Genomic DNA, 18,179 nt, shown 5'->3' on the forward strand with positions numbered 1-18,179 from the left:
TGTAGCCTTTGCTCCACTCTGGACCCCTACAATGCAATGAAGTAACAAGCCTGATTATTTAGGGTAGCCGTGCGTTCCCCTTTGGTGGTTAGCTCAATTATTGTTTATTTACTTTCATCCTGCATTCTTCCAGATTTAAGCGCCATGCATCTGAACCCAAAAGCCCAATCAGTTTTAGATAATACCTTACATTTCACCATAAAACATGCTACATACAGTGAGCTCCATGTTTTGGAGACAGATGTAATTTTTCTTGGTTTGGCTCTGTAGAATTTTATATTTGTTATCAAACGATTTACATGTGGTTAAAGTGCAAAATCTCAGTTTTTATTATGTAGAAATTCCAGTCCTTTTTTAATACATAGCCCCTACATGCCCTCAGGGCATCCTGATATTTGAGATAAATGGCTTCACAAGCATTTCTGATTTGTCAGGTGTGTTCAGTTGCTTCCTTAGTTCAGGTATAAGAGAGCTTTAAGTATCTAGTCTTGATTCTAGGAGTCTTGGCATTTGTCAACATGAGGATCAGAGTTGTGCTAATGAAAGTCAAGGAAGCAATTATGAGGCTGAGAATTAAAATGAATCTAGAAGTCATTGCAAAGGATATGCTACAAAGTACTAGGACTTCTTTTGTTTATGTAACATTAATATGTCCCAAACATTATGGTACCCTGAAATAGGGGAGGCTATGTGTAAAAAGTGCTATAATTCGTACACAGTGAAACCAAAAAATATAAAAATATAAAATTGAAGGGTACAGTGCCACATTAAGAAAATATGGCTGCATAGTGGGTGCTTAATCACACACCATCCTATCCCTGTCCCTACATGATGGCGGTTCTGGCTCTCCCCAGGCGAGGCGGAGTTTAGCAGTAAACAGCACTCAGTCCCAGTCTAACTCGCCTGTCCTCTTATCCCCCTCAGGCTCTGTGCAAAAAGGCCAACCCTCAGTGGAGAGAGAGGTTTGACTTCAACCACTTCCAGAACGGGCCGGACATCCTGGAGTTTGAGGTGTGCACCAAGGAGGGGCGCAAATATGAGCACTGTTTTGGAATGTGAGTCCCGCCCATCGCCTTGAGTTACACTGCTCTCACACACATCCGAGGAGGATTAAGGGAACGTGAGCTCCTGCCAATCACATGGCCTGAGATTGCTCTGCGTGCGTGTGTGTGTGTGTGCGCGCGTGTGTGTGTGTGTGTGTGTGTGTGTGTGTGTGTGCGCGCGCGTGTGTGTGTATGTGTGCATGTGTAGATGTGTGTGTGTACGCGTGTGTGTGTGTGCACGTGTAAGTGTTTGTGCCTGTGTGTGCGTGTGTGTGTGTTTATCATATCTCAGGGCCATCAATCCCCCTCTGCTTTGCTGGGATTTGATGACTGGGTGTGTGACCCTCTCTGCTTAAGTGTGAAGTTGATCTCTGTGTGTTACTTGTGCTCAGGTGTGAGATGCTATTTCTCCGTGTTACCTGTGTACAGGCATGCAATGATATCTGGGGTCAGTGAGGTCGATGTGTAGGTGTGAGGTGGATTTCTCTGTGTATGACCTGTGTTCTGGTGTGCGGTGCATCTCTGTGTTACCTGTGTACAGATCTGGGCTGCGTTTCCGAGTTTCGATGTACCTGAACGTTTTACGAAGGCTCCTAAGATATACCTTTCAAAGGGAAACCGCTTTTTTACGAGTGTTTCCCAGACTATACCTTAACAGTTGCCTTAAGGGACACCTCAAAGGTACATCGTAAGTTGGAGCTGGCCTCACTGTGGTGCTGAAAAGTGTATCAATCGATGCGAAGCGAATTGATTGTCTCACTTGTAAAGGCTTGTGAATGACGTTTTAATATAACAAGTGTGGTCATAATCATTTTACATCAATCTAATATTGCAGAAGAGGAAGCTATGTCTACTAGAGATCATCTGCTAATCTCTTTAAGAGTCAGTTAAGATGAGACCTTGTGATAGTTTCAATAAATACGTACATATAGGCTACAAAGGATAAAATAAAAAGCATCAATCGGGACATATAAGCCATAGTCTGGGACTTCGTGGAAGCCCAGGGAAAAGGATGTAGGCTACATATGGGTGAATTATTTTGTTCTTATTGAAACCAAAGTCTAATGTTAAGTTGTTTTTGTCACACAATATATAGGCAACTGTAGCAGCATATTCACTGATTCCCGCAAACTTTTCTCTGCAATGCAAAAATGATCGTAGATGAAAGGCAAAAGCGCGTCTGTGGAAATTGATCATGATGAATTCTATACCGGGTGCCTTATGAATAGGTCTACCTGTTAAAGTGATTTGTTCATCCACCTTAATTTGCTGTTGGATAATCTTAAGTTTAACCAAGAATATCATTATTGGGTTGTTTACCGAAAATCGTAAAACAACATGGTAAGAAAAATGTTCCGTTATGTTGATATTTACCCAGTGCTATTTTGTTTTATATAGGAGGTGTGAGCTAAAGGAAGGGGATGTAGATCATTTGGCTATGTTTGTTCATTATGAGCCACCGTACCTGTATGTGTGTTTATGGCCAGGCCAATCAACGTGCTCTAGTTCGGTCATGCAAGTAGACTCACTCAACGTTGGCTTTGCACACACAGGTTTTATATTCTTAATAAACCGGCGGTTTGTTCCAAGTCAGTGTGATCATTGACTCACACACAAACGAATTAATTTCTGCAGGGTATGCAGTCAGAAAAGCCATATCCTAAGTTAGCGCCACTACGTATAAATTAAACTTTTTTTTTTTCTTTTCACAAATTGGATTAGTATCATGGATAGGCCCTATACTTAATTACCATCATGATGGGGATAGTCAGGTAAAACAACAACATTCTCATGACGTGCTATGCACAGAAACGTTGATTGGATAATTACTTTTCGTAAAGTTAATATTAAACTATGTCATTTCCGCATGCCGATGTGCTGCTAGATGTGCACTGTAGTACAACTGTCGATTTGAAAAGCAAAATGTTGGCATAATAAGGCAAAAGGATTAGCGGAGCGCAGCGCTAAGGGGCAGCTTACGAGTGCCTCAGACCACCCTTTTAAAGGTATACCTTTCATAAGGTATACCTTAGCTAAGGAGGCGCTGGGAAACAGCTTGAGACCTAAAGGAAGACCTCAAGGTATACCTTACGACGCACGTAGCGCTAAGGAGACTCTGGGAAACGCAGCCCTGAGATGAATCCTTGTATTACCTGTGTACAGGTGTGAGGTAGGTTTCTCTGTGTTACCTGTGTACAGGTGTGAGGTGGATCTCTCTGTGTGTTACCTGTGTACAGATGTGAGGTGGATCTCTGTGTTACCTGTGTACAGGTGTGAAGTGGATCTCTCTGTGTTACCTGTGTACATGTGTGAGGTGGATCTCTCTGCATTACCTGTGTACAGGTGTGAGGTTGATCTCTCTCTGTGTTGCCTGTGTATAGGTGTGAGGTGGATCTCTCTGTGTTACCTGTGTACATGTGTGAGGTGGATGTCTCTGTGTGTTATCTGTGTACAGGTGTGAGGTAGATCTCTCTGTGTTACCTGTGTATAGGTGTGAGGTGGATCTCTCAGTCTGAAGGAGCTTACTCCTGTGTGACATGTGTGAGGTGGTGTCTCTTATGTACCTGTGTCACCGCAGGTGGGTCCATCTCCGACCTGTGTAGAGGGTGGAGGGATTTCTCTCTGTGTTGCCTGTGTATAGGTGTGAGGTGGATCTCTCTGTGTTACCTGTGTACATGTGTGAGGTGGATCTCTCTGTTACCTGTGTACAGGTGTGAGGTTGATCTCTTTCTCTGTTGCCTGTGTATAGGTGTGAGATGGATCTCTCTGTGTTACCTGTGTACAGGTGTGAGGTGGATCTCTCTCTGTGTTGCCTGTGTATAGGTGTGAGATGGATCTCTCTGTGTTACCTGTGTACAGGTGTGAGGTGGATCTCTCGCAGGTCCCTGCAAACAAGCAGAAGCTCTTCACTCCAGTGCTGGATCATGGGTGTGCCAAGCTGGTGTTCCTTATTACCGTGTCACCCTGCAGCGGGGTGTCCATCTCCGACATGTGCGCCCCCCCGCTAGAGGAACCCGAGGAGAGAGAAAACACACTGAACAGATACGTAAGTATCCCCCCCTCCCCCTCCTTGCCCCAAACTGAAAATGCCCGTCTCTGAATGGTTGTACCTGATTTTAGAATTCAGATGATACTAAATGGCCTTCTCTCATTCATGTTCCCCCCCTCAGTGTTGGAAGAACTCCTTTAAAAATGTCCGGGATGTGGGATTCCTCCAGGCCAAGGTCATCCGGGCCGCCGACCTCATTGCGGCCGATCTTAACGGTACTCTCAAAACATGATCTGGTCCAAATAAAGCTCTGATCGCGTCGAAAGCCAGCTCTGGTTAATTTGGAGAGATTTTACGTCCCCGACACGCCGTGTGTTTTAATCCGCACAGGGAAGAGTGACCCTTTCTGCGTCTTGGAGTTGGGGAACGACAGACTGCAGACCCACACCATCTACAAAACTCGCCACCCGGAGTGGAACAAAGTCTTTACCTTGTCAGTGAGAGTCTTCCACACATAAAATTGTACTTCATATAAATGAAATTCACATATTTTTCTTATGAAATATGCCTTCGATAGTAGTGTAATATCTATAATTGTGTTCATTAGCCCACTTAAAGACATCCATGATGTGCTGGAGGTGACTGTTTTTGATGAAGATGGAGACAAAGCACCAGATTTCCTAGGGAAGGTGGCCATTCCTTTGCTCTCTGTGAGTGTGATCTTGCATTAACTTTGTGTCATTTGATAATGATAAATTCTCAATAGTACTTGAATGTGTAATTACTTGAATGGATTTATATAGACTCACACATACGTGTACACACAGACCATTCACACTTATGTTTGCTGCAGAATTTGTGCAAGAAAGCTATGTCAGTTTTCACAGAGTGCATGTGTTTAATAATACTAACAGATTGCTGGCTTTGTTCTGCTGTGGTGTTCACCTTACTGCAGGTGCATAATGGCCAGCAGGTGTCATACATGCTGAGAAAGGAGGACCTTCAGGGACTGTCCAAAGGGACCATATCCCTGGAGCTGGAGGTCGTTTTTAACCCAGTACGTAAGACACTCTATAATAACACTAATAATAATAATAATAATAATAATAATAATAATAATAATAATAATAATGTTTGCAACTGCAAGAAGCAAGAGGTCCAAGTCCAAATGTAGCACCGAATATTGCATGTCATTTTGAGCTCAAACGAGAAAGGCTAACAACTGAGACCATTACCAGAATTGATTTCACTTGTATGCAAAATGTTACCTTTGCAGACCATAAACTCTTATTGTACTGTTACTTCATAATATGTATAATGTTTTGCTGGTAATGATGAAGAGGAGAATTTTTTAAAAATTATATGGCATTGTGAAGTGGTTTTATGGTCAAAGTCATCATCCATAAACCTAACCACTCAAGCTATAATTTACTTGGCCTGTCAGTTGTCAACTAAACCACCTTTTGACCATGTCCATGTAACTAAAAGGCCAAGAATGATTGTTATTGATATGTGCAACCTCTTCTCAAACAACTGTTCAAAAATTAATTAATTAGTCAAGCAATTGCCTGATTGTAAGCCAAAACTGACCCATTTTGGGCATGATTATTGGACAAATTAGCATAATTTTAAACTGAACCAACTGGCTTGAACCAATGTGATGAATTTAATTGAACCATGAACATTTAGTCAAGTCATCAGTTTTTAAAGAAAGCGCTGTACTGCCCTACAAAGCTTAACTGCAGTAACTACGCAAAGGGTAAAACTGAGAAAAATGGCTTTAAAGTGTTTTAACTGGCCAGCCGTCATGGTTTTTGGGCATAAAAATTACCTCATGAATACATGTACATCACTTATATACCTATAACCCATCACGCCTATAGCTGTAAGCAAGGCAGTTACAGAAACGTCCAGGTTGCCACGTTTTTTGCCATGTTATGCTCCCAATTCCGGTTGGAAATAATACGTTTTGGATTTCTTTTTCACCGAACCCTCAGCCATGTCGATGTTGTCTTGTTAGTTAAGGTGCATTCCGTGTCAATATGTGTATTTTGGCTTCCAAAAGTAGAAATAAAACTACAGGACTAACATGACAAGGTATCTGTAAATGTGAATATTATTAATTGAATTGAGAAACTAAATATCGTGCATTGAACAGATACTGTAAATATGAATATTATTCATTGAACTGATAAACTAAATATGAATATTGAGCATTGAACAGATGCTGTAAATATGAATAGTGTGCATTGAACAGATAACTGTTCATAACTGTGTCTTTGTGTGTATGTATGCACGTACATAGAGCCTGTCGTAACAGAAATAAATATGACAGTGAACAGTCTTACTCGTGGTAAGTGGGTTTTAATTGAAAGATATCGGAGTGGTAGATCTCGGCTTACATTTTGGAATAAAAAGTAATCTTGGGCTTGAAAAGGTTGTTTGCCACTGGTTTCACGAGGAGATGTTCTTAAGCTTTTAAAAAATCCAGTATGGTGTACATTTTGGGTCTTTGAAGCAAATCTATTCCTTGAGGCGTACCACGTTTTGTGACTATTCGTCAAAGGGTCAAGAGTTCTGTCCTTTGAAAATTTGCATTTTCAAGTGGTTTCTATAGCACCACCAGCTGGGCCCATATGGTCATTGCATGTGGTTGTCCCATCCTCTTCAAATTTGCCAATTTTTTTTTTTATTTTAGCATCCCTGTGGATTTTATAGCCATTTTACAAAGGTGACAGAGAGGAAAAAATTAAACCAGTAGAAATACAATAGGGTTCCCTTTCGGACCCTAATAATAGTAATATTACTAATAATAATACTTTCATTTATGTTGCTTTCTTTACTTCGTGATCACAGTCCAATAAAATTACAGTTACAGAAGAGAGAGTGAAATTAATTGAATAAAAACTGGTAAAACTGCAATTGAGACACACTAGAAGAGTGTCATAAAACCACTAAAAAAAGCATTAAAACAAGGACCATTAAAAATGAACAATTTCAAGTTAAAAGGTGTTACGCGCCATATAAAAAGCAAGTTTGAAAAAGATGAAAATGGAATCATTTTCCACAGCCCTGGGTCCGTAGACATAAAGCATCACAGTGTTGGAGTGCTGATCTGGGATCAGTTTTGCCCAGCTTGATCGGCACTCCTAATACAACACACTTTATTGAAACGGGCTCGGCCTATTTCTGAAGGCTCCTTTTGCTCTGAGAGTAGAGCTTGTGTGAGTAGGCCTGTAGAAGATAGCGATGCCATCTGTAGAGCAGAGGAGACTGCGGCAAACTGTATGCACATGTTTCAGAAATGAGCCGGTTCACCCAAGGCAATAATTGTCATTCTACTGCACAGGTGTCAAAGTCCAGTACTGGAGGGCCGCACGGTGTACGCTGGTTTTTGGGGTGTTCTCGGCACAAGTGTTTCATTTAAGTGATTGATTGGCTAAGTACACGCCTTGTTCTCAGGGCCTTAATTGGCAGCTGATTAATCCGCCTTGAGATTCAGATTGACACCCCTGTTCTACAGTGGTAGTGTTTGCTATTGGCATAAATTATCCACAAAATTTAATCCAATGCCGCAGTAAGTTTGAAATGTTAATACGTATATTCTTTTAAAAGATTTTATTTCTGTAGAAATTCATTGTCCAAGCTAAACAGTGCATAGAGATAAATGAGCAAATGACAATCAGCAGAAGTTTAACTCATTTATACTGCTGTCTGGGTGTGGTGGAAAGTGGAGACTCGGCTGAAGGTCTTCCTCAAGCAAACACTGAATTTTCCAGTATGTTCTCAACCTTTCAAGTGAAGGCACTGCTCTGTAGCCTAAATGAACGCTGGGCTACAGTTGTGTTTATAGTGGCCTTACAGCACTGTTTGACAGGCTGAATCGATTGCATGTTTTTTCTGTATTCAATGAAAATGTTACTTTAGAGCAGGGATCAGCAACTCACAGTCCTCGAGGGCTGAGAGCTGCTGATTTTCCACTGTCCCTTTACCTGGGAGTCAGGTGTGAAGACAGTCTGACCAATCAGTAGCACTGATTACCCGGGAGAAAAGAAAATCCAGGGCTGGATTTGGATTCGAGGGCCAGTTAAGGTTGATGATCCCTGCTTTAGAGGGTTCATAAGCTTGTTAATAACAGACTGCCCCCCGTCCCCCCCCATCCCTCCACCTGTTCCAGGTCAGAGCCAGCATCAGGACCTTCAAACCAAAGGAGATGAAATTCATCGAGGACAACCCCAAGTTTTCCAAAAAGGTTTGTTCCCTTGTTTTTTTATATAAATATATGGCAGATTTTGCAGTGAAATGCATTGACTCAGCCTAGGCATGGGGATGTACAGTACTTTGCTAAAAACCAATAGAGAGTTCATTCTGGCGAATCAAAATCTGGTGTGAACAGAAGTCCAATTGGAGGTGGTGACTTAAACCTGGTGTGCCACTATTTTTTCATAAACTGTAATATTTTCCCACCTTAGCAATATACAACATATATGTGAGTTTGAAAATGATCAAATTGGTTTTGATTCTTGTTGAAACACCTGAAACCTCTAACTAGGCTAAGTATTTTTTTAAACAAGCGGTTTGCATTACATTTTGCTTCCCAGATATACTTGAAACATCTGACTGGGTGGTAGCCACATAGTCCGTTGTGTAGCACGCTAAAATATATAATGGCCAGGCAAGGTTTGGGACAGTGAAAGTAGATAGTTATTTCAACAAAGTTTAAGCTAGTGTACACAAAGTAAATGTTACTTATGTAGTTGGCTAGTAGCATCGTCAAACATTGAATTTTAATATTAAGTTAAAATTAAAGGATTTAAATTTAATAGCAATTTACTTGGGGAGATTGAGCTTGCACAGACATGAAGCGAAGGATGACGATTTGTGTGGAGCTTGACAGGTGCACTTCTGGCCTCCTAATTGATTGGCAGGGGTGCCTTGTGCACAATATCATCCTTGCTGACTGAAACCCTGTCATCTGCGGACAAATCCAGTGCCAACCGCCTCGCCCAAAATCTGTCATGTTTAAACTTGAGCACTCACTTCCATTCTACAAGTTTCAACAAACTTTGGACATGGTGTAAACGCCAGCTAATGGAGGCAGTGGTGCTGTGTGAAAGTGTGGGACCTGTATCTCCGTTCCTGTGTGTCCTGCTCTTGGGTATTTCTAGGAAACGGAATCATGAGAGGGGTGCAGGGTAATGGGTGCGGGGCATACCTGGTCCAATCATGGCACAGACAGCAGATTGGGGTGAAGCTGTGGCGTTTGGCACTGCTGAACTCAGGAGCCACGCTGTCCTGCACGTTAAAAATGAGATGTGATGCAGTGACCTCCGTCAAATAATATTTTAGAAATACATTAACCTTTTGCAAACCTGATAAATTCCTGAGGATTACTGACCATTTTAAAAGAAACATATTTTCACCAGAAAAAATGTGCAGAAAAAATATATCTTATTTAATGATATGTTGTGGGTAGTAGTAACATATTTCATGACAAATTCCAGGGATGCCAATTTTTCCAGAATTTACCAGCATCTAGTAGTTATATTAAATGTGAAATATATTTCAGTAGTTATGTTAAAAGTGAGATGTGTTGTGTTGAGATGAGATGAGTCGTATGTTGAAAAAGTGTCATTATGTTAACAATGAGATGTGATGTGTTCATATATTATATTGTATATTTCTTGTCTTCTCCTCCACAGTAAAATGTCCAGTGTTAATTAGACTCTACCAGAGCACATTTGAGTCCAATTGGGACCATATGTACTCTGTGAGAGTTGATATGACACTGGGCATTTTACAGTGTGTGCACTGCTCTATGCCTGCAGCGGTGGTAACCGTAGAGTAAGGCACTTGCGCAGTTGGCTTGCTTTAATGGTAACTGGCGATGTCGTAAAGACAAAAGCTCCCAGTAAAAGTGGCGAACGTTGAAAGGGTGAACATTATCTCGCTTACTGCCTGCTCTCCTCCATTACCTCCCCTCAGATCTTAGCGCGCAATGTGCTTCGCGTCCGGGCGATCACCAGAGCGCTGCTGTATACTTTACAGTACATTAAAAGCTGCTTTCAATGGGAGAGCACGCAGAGGACAGTCATCGCCTTCTCGGTGAGTCGTTTCCCCTCCGTAATGAATTTGCGTCACCCCCTTTCACGGGTCCTGTTTTATGAAGTTGGGATTTTATGAAAGCGGTGATTTTTTTTTTCTTCTTTTAACTCCTTCCTGTCTTGTCTGAATGAGAACCATCTCCACGGTGATCTCTGGTTCCCCTCAACTAACTGTAGACAGGACCACTATACTGTAAGATGTTTCACGTTGGGACACTGCAATGTAATGTACAGTCATTCATTGACTTATAAAGAAATATAGCTAAATTATCAATCGCTAAATGATTGGGCTAATTAAATAATTAAGAGCAGAAGCTGGCATAAAATTCTGAAATCCAGGGCCCTCCTTGCCCTCCCCTGTTGTATGGGCTTTACACATGTGAATATCCTGTCCTTCTCTTGCCTGGTGATGGAAGAGTTCTCTGGCCCTTCCATTCTGTGTGTTTGTCTCAGAGGATTTCACACGTGTAGTCATCAGAAACTAATGTCAGCATCAGCGCTAAATAACTGGCTCTTCCAGTGAGTCAAAGCATTTCCTCAGGAGCAAATCTGACCACAGCACTAGCGTGTAGACATTGTCATTTGGTAAAAAACCCTTGTTATTTGTACTCTGGAGTTGTTTGCTTTGATGTCCTTGCAAGTTCCTTGGGATAAAAGCTCTTCTAGCAGATAAGTGCCGTAAATGGTAAACGTGAACGACATGGGAAGTTCCGGTCTCAGACAGTATCTTTGGAAATGGTGCACATTATTATTATTTTTTATTCTCCCTGCGCACTGACCCCTTGGGGTGGTGAGCCTCTCAGAGCCCCTATCACCTGTAATTAGACCTTCCACGGGTAACAGTAGCGCTGTACGTTTCATTTTAGTTTGATTTCTTTTCATTTATACCCAATCTCCAGGCTCTTGAAATGGTACCGCTGCCGCATGTGATCTCTTTCAAAACTAAGATAAAAATAAAATAAAAATGAGCCAAAAGCATTGTTCAGAGTAATAGTATTTTTCGGCTCTGTATATAAAAAGGAATGGTGTTCTCCCGCGCCTCATTTGATGTTTAGGCGATGGAAACATTTTTTTTTTCTTTTCTAACTTCGTGGGTCCCCCCCCCCCCACTATAACAGCGGCTTTATTAATCCAAGCCCGTAAAAAGCCGTGCAGCAGAAAAGCCTGGGTTTCACTAGCAACCCTTAGGGACCTTTTCCATAAAGGCCACGCTATCTGTCGCCTTTAAAAAAGGCTCCAGCAAAATCCCTTTCCCCCTCTGATCTGCATATTAAATTTGAAATTTTACTGCTGTGTGGGGGGAGGCCGGCCGGTGGAGGTTTATGGGGCTTAAGCCCCGCTTCCAAGCGCCGCGTTCGGGTGACTAGGGTTCGATCACCGGCGAGGAATGCCGTGAAACGAATACGCCGGCGTGCGGAGGAGGGGCGGGTGACCCAGGGGGTCGCGTTTAGGCGGGCCGAACGCGCGGGGCTCGTGGGTTCAAAGGGCGAGCCTCCGTCCGGCTCCTTCCGAACGGCCGCCTCTCATCTACTGCCAGCCGGGCCTACGCTAACAGAAGCGTTAGCGCTCAGCGGGGTTTCTGAGTTCTAGCTGGGGGGGATCTGTGGCTCTGCGGTGTCTAATTACTTAGTATAATACCCCATTCGAACATGTGTGAGGAAAGAGCTGGGAGTTCCAGGGATCTACGCTGTTAAGTTGTGATTGCGATGAGGGAAGTGATGAATTTGCTTGTAGAAAAACTTTGTCTTCTAAGCATGTTGACTGCAGAGTGTGGGAAAGGTGAACAGATGGACGGACAGAAAGATGCGGAGGTGGAACAAATGACAAAATAGCACCTCTTTTTTTGTCCAGACCACAGAAACGCCATTTCCTTTCTTCTTCAGGCTATTAAAATATCACCTTAAATTTTTTTTTTTTTGAAAGCAACCAAGAATAATATCTCAGACGTTCAGCCAGTTTGTAGCAGACCGTTCTCATGTTATGAACAGTGGCGAAAAACGCCACCTCAGTTCTGACAGGAAGTCCCTCCGGCGTAGTCATTATGTGAGGTGTTGTGGGGTTTGCATTTTGATTGTAAAATCTACAGCCTGACATTCCCTTCAGAAGTGTCACTGGATGATACTGGTCTTTAAATATAGGGCTACCTAATGAGGCAACATTATACTATTGACAAAAAAAAAAAAAACATCTGAAACCATCCATGGGAATGCAAACAAACTTAAAAAAAGAAGTGGGAAGATTTTTATTGCTTGTTTATACTACGGTAATGAGTCTAGAATTTGTGCTTCTAAAGCCTGACAACAGCATTATTCCTCCTGTGTGGGGGAATGTGACAGTTAAAAGCCTAATAAAATACTGGCCTTTTAAATGTGCTTCTCCACTGACTGAGTGAGATGAATATTGTATATATCAGCAGTCGCTCTGCAGAGGGGTCAAATAAAGTTCTTTCCTGCAATGCACGTTTTGTCCTCTAGATGGAGGTAAAGCACTGTAAAACCGCGCAGAGAGGCGCCAAAAGCTGGTGCAGGTATTCAGGGCCGATCTGAACACTGGGGCAGTCTCTGGGAAAGTTAAATCTCTCATTCTGTTACTGTGAGTGTGCAAAACAAACTTTAAAATGTGAGATAATGCCCTTTAACACATTTGAACCCTTCCCGTCAGATCTTGCAGAGTCCCTCAAGTGTGAGGTTGCAAGCCCTGTTTTGTACCAGGTGCTTTGAAGTCTAAGGAGTGATTTCCATTTTGGAAGAAGGAAGAGGAGGAGGAAAAGGAATGAAAACATGGGGTGAAAGCATGAGGAGGTGGAGAGGAAGAAAGACATCGTTTACACATGAAAGGCCATTTTGCCTGCATGTTATTAGAGCGCTTTAAGTATTTGAGTAGAATTAATGTTTGAGTCGGAAGAAAGACTCGACTGTCAGGAACGAGGCCCGTGCGTGTATGCGTACACTTTTTTAAATTTTATTTCCCTTTTTGACGTTGCCAGGCAGCGACCGGTTTAGACATGGTTTGACAGCCTGCGAGATGCCGATTGCTTCACATCACAGACGGTAATGATGGCGTCTGATTGGCCGTTTGATGTGTCGCCGCAGCGATGCAGTGCTTTTCGGGTGGATGGAATCACATTGTAGCTGACAGGATCGGGGCAGGGCCAACGCTGTCACTGAGACCAACTGTGATGGGAGGAGGGTTGGGGAGGTCAAAGGTCGAACTCACGCACAAACTTGTTGTCCATTTTGGGATGCCCATGAAAAGCAGAAGTATCAAAGTTCTAATAATTGTAATTATTTTAAATGGCCCTGCTCTTGGTAATGATATGTTCTGCGAGCCTCCCACACAGAGCAATTCTGTTTAGTTAGGGGCAATTCTGTTAGGGGCGACATAGCTCAGGAGGTAAGACCGATTGTCTGGCAGTCGGAGGGTTGCCGGTTCAAACCCCGCCCTGGGCATGTCGAAGAGTCCTTGAGCAAGACACCTAACCCCTAACCCCCAACTGCTCTGGCGAATGAGAGGCATCAATTGTAAAGCGCTTTGGATAAAAGCGCTATATAAATGCAGTCCATTTACCATGTTTGCTGCAGCGCAGGCAGTTCCAGTGCAGGGGTGTAAGAAACATGTGCTGACAGATGATTTTGTGATTTTTAAAAAAGTCCCATTCGGGCTCACGTTTGTCTTAAGAATAACATATTCCTTAGGTTCTGCTCCTTATTCCTGCATTCGAAATGAGAATGCAGTCCTCAGTTTGGCTGTGTGGATGTTACTGAAGTTACACTGCGCTAGGCCTACCTTTAAACTAATGAGATTTTATAATTGAGAAGAACACCAGCCCTGCACTGTTTGACACCCGATAAAGTTAGCGTTTCCCTCAGAGTTTCATTAGCAAAGAATTCCTTCAGGAAAAAAAGAAAAGGGTGTCTCTGCGGGGGGAAAAAATGATGCTGAATATCGTACACCTCCTCTGCAGTCAACATGTACCAGAACCACTGTGCAAGCGCTTTAGGAATAGAAAAAAACCTCAGGATTGTATGTACGTAGTCCGGACGACCCTGCTACCCCCTCCCCGCTAAACTCTTCCCTAAATGTTCCACCTACCAGAAAACAACTATTAATTAAGAATGGCAGAGGGCTTCACGGCTGTGAGTGCAATTGGGCAAATATGGCCTGTATATCTATGAGCCAGAAGAGGAACCTCAAATTTCAGGAATTTGGCCAAGCCAGGAAGTCTCTGGTTATAACTTTTAATTAAATTTGTATATAAGTGTGTGTCTGTGTATATGTACAAGCATATATGTTTTAAAGTATGTATGTATGTATGTATTTTGTTTAGGGACCTGCTTTAGAGGTTACAGATTTAAATGTCAGGTGGCCTGCTGTGAATAATGAATAGGACACACAATAGGACAGGTCATTTTGCTATATGATTAGCAGTGATGGTGCGACAGCAGACTGAGTCTGTTAGTGTAGTGTTACCCTTTGGTGTGTTTGAGCAGTGATGCTGCTGCAGCAGGTCAACACCTTAAACATGTAGCAATACTGTGGTGTGTTTGATTAGCAGTGATAGTGCTTCTCAAGGCTTAGCATGGTGCAGTATTTCAGCGTGTATCATCAGCAGTGATGGTGCTGCAGCAGGCTAATGGCATGAGCATGGTGTAATGTCACAGTGTTCATGATTAGCAGTAATGGTGCCGCAGCAGGCTAACACCGTTAGCACGTTGTAATATCAGACTATGCATGAGCTTTTAATATGAACGTTTGTATGAACAAGAATAGCACTGATGGTGTTGTAGCAGGCTAAGCATGGCTAAGCATGAGCAGGGTGTAATGTCAGTGTTTATGATTAGCGGTTATGATACTGCCGCAGGTTAACAGTGTTAGCACAATGTTGTGTTGCGGCCTTCATGAATATTAGTGTTGGTGCCGCAGCAGGCTAACAGCATTAGCAGGGCATAATGCTACAGCAGCTCTACAGGTCTCCTGTTGAGCGTTATTCAGGGCACAGGTGAAGGCCGACGCGTTTAACCTCGATGCCTCCGGGAGGCTCGCCACCTCTGTCGGACGCCAGTCGTCTCCTGGGCGATTGTGCGTGTGACCCGGCCGCCGCAGGTGAGCCGAAGGGGGGTGGGGAGGGGGTGGTGTCGGGCTCCGGCGCGGCAGTGCGTCTGAGCTGAGGTGACAGGGGGGAGGCTGTGCTGCGGCCCCCTCCGGCTGGAATCGCACGCCTGATTCACTGCCGCTCCTCCGGTGCGGATTAAACTCCCTCATCGCCGGTGGGGGGTTGCTGAAGAACAGAGGTGTCCAGTGCTGACGGGCACACCCCCGCCGTCACCCAGAATGCCCCCGTCCCACTTTCAGTGTGACAGGGCGGAGGCGACGCAATCTGCCTCATAGCCGTACCCCCCCAGCACACACGTACGTACACACACATAAACACACACAAACACGCACACACACACACGCACAAACACACACACCACCACCTCCCGGCCTTAGGGGGAGCATTGTCTGACAAGAGAGCAGTGCTGATCCAGGGAGTAAACTCTGCTGCTCGAGCCAAACTCTCACTGTCACAAAATAATGAATGCAGTCTCTGGCCCTTCAGCAGCTGGGATGACTTACAGTAGCTCCATGGCTCTCCGTGTCTCACCGCGTCCTTTTAATTAGGCTTAAGATGAAAGCCGTTTTATTTAAAAGGGGTACAGAGGTGAGGCCAGGTGTTTCAGGAACAGCGATTTGATTCATTCTTTAATTCAAAAAATCTTTTGCTGCGTTTTTGGAGCCCATTTATTACTGACATCCATTGTGTATGAACGTGTGTATGTGTCAGTGCGTGTGTGTGTGTGCACGCGTGTGTACTTGCAAGAACAAGCGTGTGAGTCCTTGTGCATGTACTGTTATGTCTGTATACTTTTAAACGTGCACGTGTGTGTGCACACGTACGTGTGTATGTATTAGTATGAGTGGGTTTGTGCACTGTGTGCGCGTGTGCACACGTATGTGCTTTTAGATGCAGCAGTTACCCTGCTGGAGCTCTGTTCCCCTTTCTGTAAAGCATGGTGTCGGTCTTTCTCTCCTCTCCATGAGAATCGAACTGAGCATTTGTGAAGTATTTATTCAGCGTGAGCTGTGTGACTGCCACCCCCCCCGCCACACAAACACACGCACACTACCTGCCTGCAGAGAAATCTTCCCACCCTCCAAAAACATGTCTCCACATGAGCTTTTAACTGGCCTACGCTCCCCACAAATGACATGTCTCATTACCTTGAATTTACAGCTGTGTTAAAGCCCCTTCCTGCCAGCATCACATCGCCTGCCCGCTGCTGGCCCTCACGCTCGCCGTAGCCTCCTCCTCATTGGCTGAAGAGTAGCCACATGGGGCCTTTGATATATTATTCATCATTTAACACTTGGAGGACCGCAGCAAGTCGTGTGGTTAGAATATCATGTAGGGAAACGGATTTCATTTTCTTAAATGAATTAGATAATGCAATTTGTTGATTAATTCTGTGTTTTCAAAATTTGAAAAATTACCTTACCTTGTGCTTTACATATGTTGACCTATTTTGCATGTATTGCACATGCTATACCTTGTCTTGTTTCTCTGTTTCATTCTTCCTTCTTGCTGTGTGACATGCTGTGCGTTTTTCCTGTGTACGTTTGCACAGATAAAATAGTGTATTCGGCAGAAACACATTCAGAAGTATGGCGTTTGTAGGTAGCCATTATATTCAAGTTTTATACAATTGCATAGTGACATAACGTATATAAGTACATCATCATGTGTTGCGTCATTATGTCGCTTACTTTCAGAGCTTCATCAATTTCATCTAGCTACACATCCAACAATCCTTAGGGTTAGGCCATCAGATAAAAAAGTTGGCAACTTTAGTTAGGGCTGTTACATCAGTTATCTTATTAAAACTTTCAGGCACTGAGTAATTCGTCAGGATGATTTTCCAGCAAGTGGGCCTATGAGAGACATACATAAGGCAGCTAGTGGAGTTATGTCAATAGTACTATAAAACAATCCTGCCAGCTTCTGTTTCACGAGGTCAACAGCGCTGTTGTGCCTAGGGTTCGCTCGTCTCCGTGCTCGAAATGGTAGCTAAGGAGAGTGCATCTCCATGGCCTACTTCAGCACACGCGCTAATAGTTTTATTAATTCATTCATTATTTTCCCCCAGACACTCCGCGCATAATCATGCAGGCATTTTTCAGCTAAATGGCTTTGTCAAGGGAGGCTTGTACATTACGGCTTCTTCTCCAGTGCATGAATAAGTGTTTCACATCTGCTATTCTGGGCAGCGGAGCTGGGGCTGTGTTTTATGAAGACGTTCGTTGAGACTGGCTCCGTAATTCACTCTTTTTTTTTTTTTTTGGCAATTTAAAAACTGCACTAACATTTTGCTATTTTCAGTTTTTGGCTGCAATTTATTAGTTCAACGGTTTACTAGCCTATTTGCTGGTTCTAAAAACTTTGGGTTAATAAAAAAGACCCGTATTGCGTTTCAATTACTGTGTAAAGAGATGTATAGATGTTGCTTCGTTGAGTGTTAATAAAAAGACGTCCCCTGGTAGATTTTTTTTTTTTTGCATGTCTGAAAGAGTCCAACTTTAAAGGCTAATTAAAGTTATATTATTTTCTATATAAATTTACACTTAAGCATGACGAGGTGCCATTCCTTCCTTCCTGTGATCACTCACAAACGCGGACGTTTAGCGGGGGTAGTAAGTCCGGTTTCGGTTTCGCGGAGGAATGTCGAGGAGGGGATACGGCGGGCGGGTCCCTCCTTCCCCGTGCGCATTAGCGAGGGATGCGTGGCCCGCGTTTCCCGGAGCTGCTGGTTCCTGAAAAGGGAGCCGCAATGGCTTCCCCAGATGTTTCTCAGAAGCGGCATTTTTATTAGCGCATAAAACCGCGTAAATCCTCTTCACGCGGTAGGCCCGACGAGCGGCGGGCAGGGGAGACGCAGCGGCGCGGGTTTCTGACAGGTTTAGTTTATAGCCCCCATTTAGGCACACAGTTTAGACACTACAAATTAT

The 18,179-nt window shown here is 43.4% G+C and overlaps 1 protein-coding gene across 2 annotated transcripts in view; it reads left to right on the forward strand.

Moving 5' to 3' along the window:
- The window catches only part of LOC135254967 (multiple C2 and transmembrane domain-containing protein 2-like), a 78,595-nt gene that overhangs the window by 39,263 nt on the left and 21,153 nt on the right, over window positions 1-18,179 (forward strand). For both annotated transcript variants that reach the window (XM_064335606.1, XM_064335607.1), the window contains 8 exons: window positions 925-1,055; window positions 3,903-4,089; window positions 4,214-4,307; window positions 4,423-4,525; window positions 4,640-4,742; window positions 4,988-5,089; window positions 8,210-8,284; window positions 10,018-10,137. In XM_064335606.1, the coding sequence (XP_064191676.1) occupies window positions 925-1,055; window positions 3,903-4,089; window positions 4,214-4,307; window positions 4,423-4,525; window positions 4,640-4,742; window positions 4,988-5,089; window positions 8,210-8,284; window positions 10,018-10,137 (915 nt within the window). The remainder of the gene's footprint in view (window positions 1-924; window positions 1,056-3,902; window positions 4,090-4,213; window positions 4,308-4,422; window positions 4,526-4,639; window positions 4,743-4,987; window positions 5,090-8,209; window positions 8,285-10,017; window positions 10,138-18,179) is intronic.

This window comes from Anguilla rostrata, chromosome 5, assembly GCF_018555375.3.
Source record: "Anguilla rostrata isolate EN2019 chromosome 5, ASM1855537v3, whole genome shotgun sequence".
NCBI classification, from domain to species: Eukaryota; Metazoa; Chordata; class Actinopteri; order Anguilliformes; family Anguillidae; genus Anguilla; species Anguilla rostrata.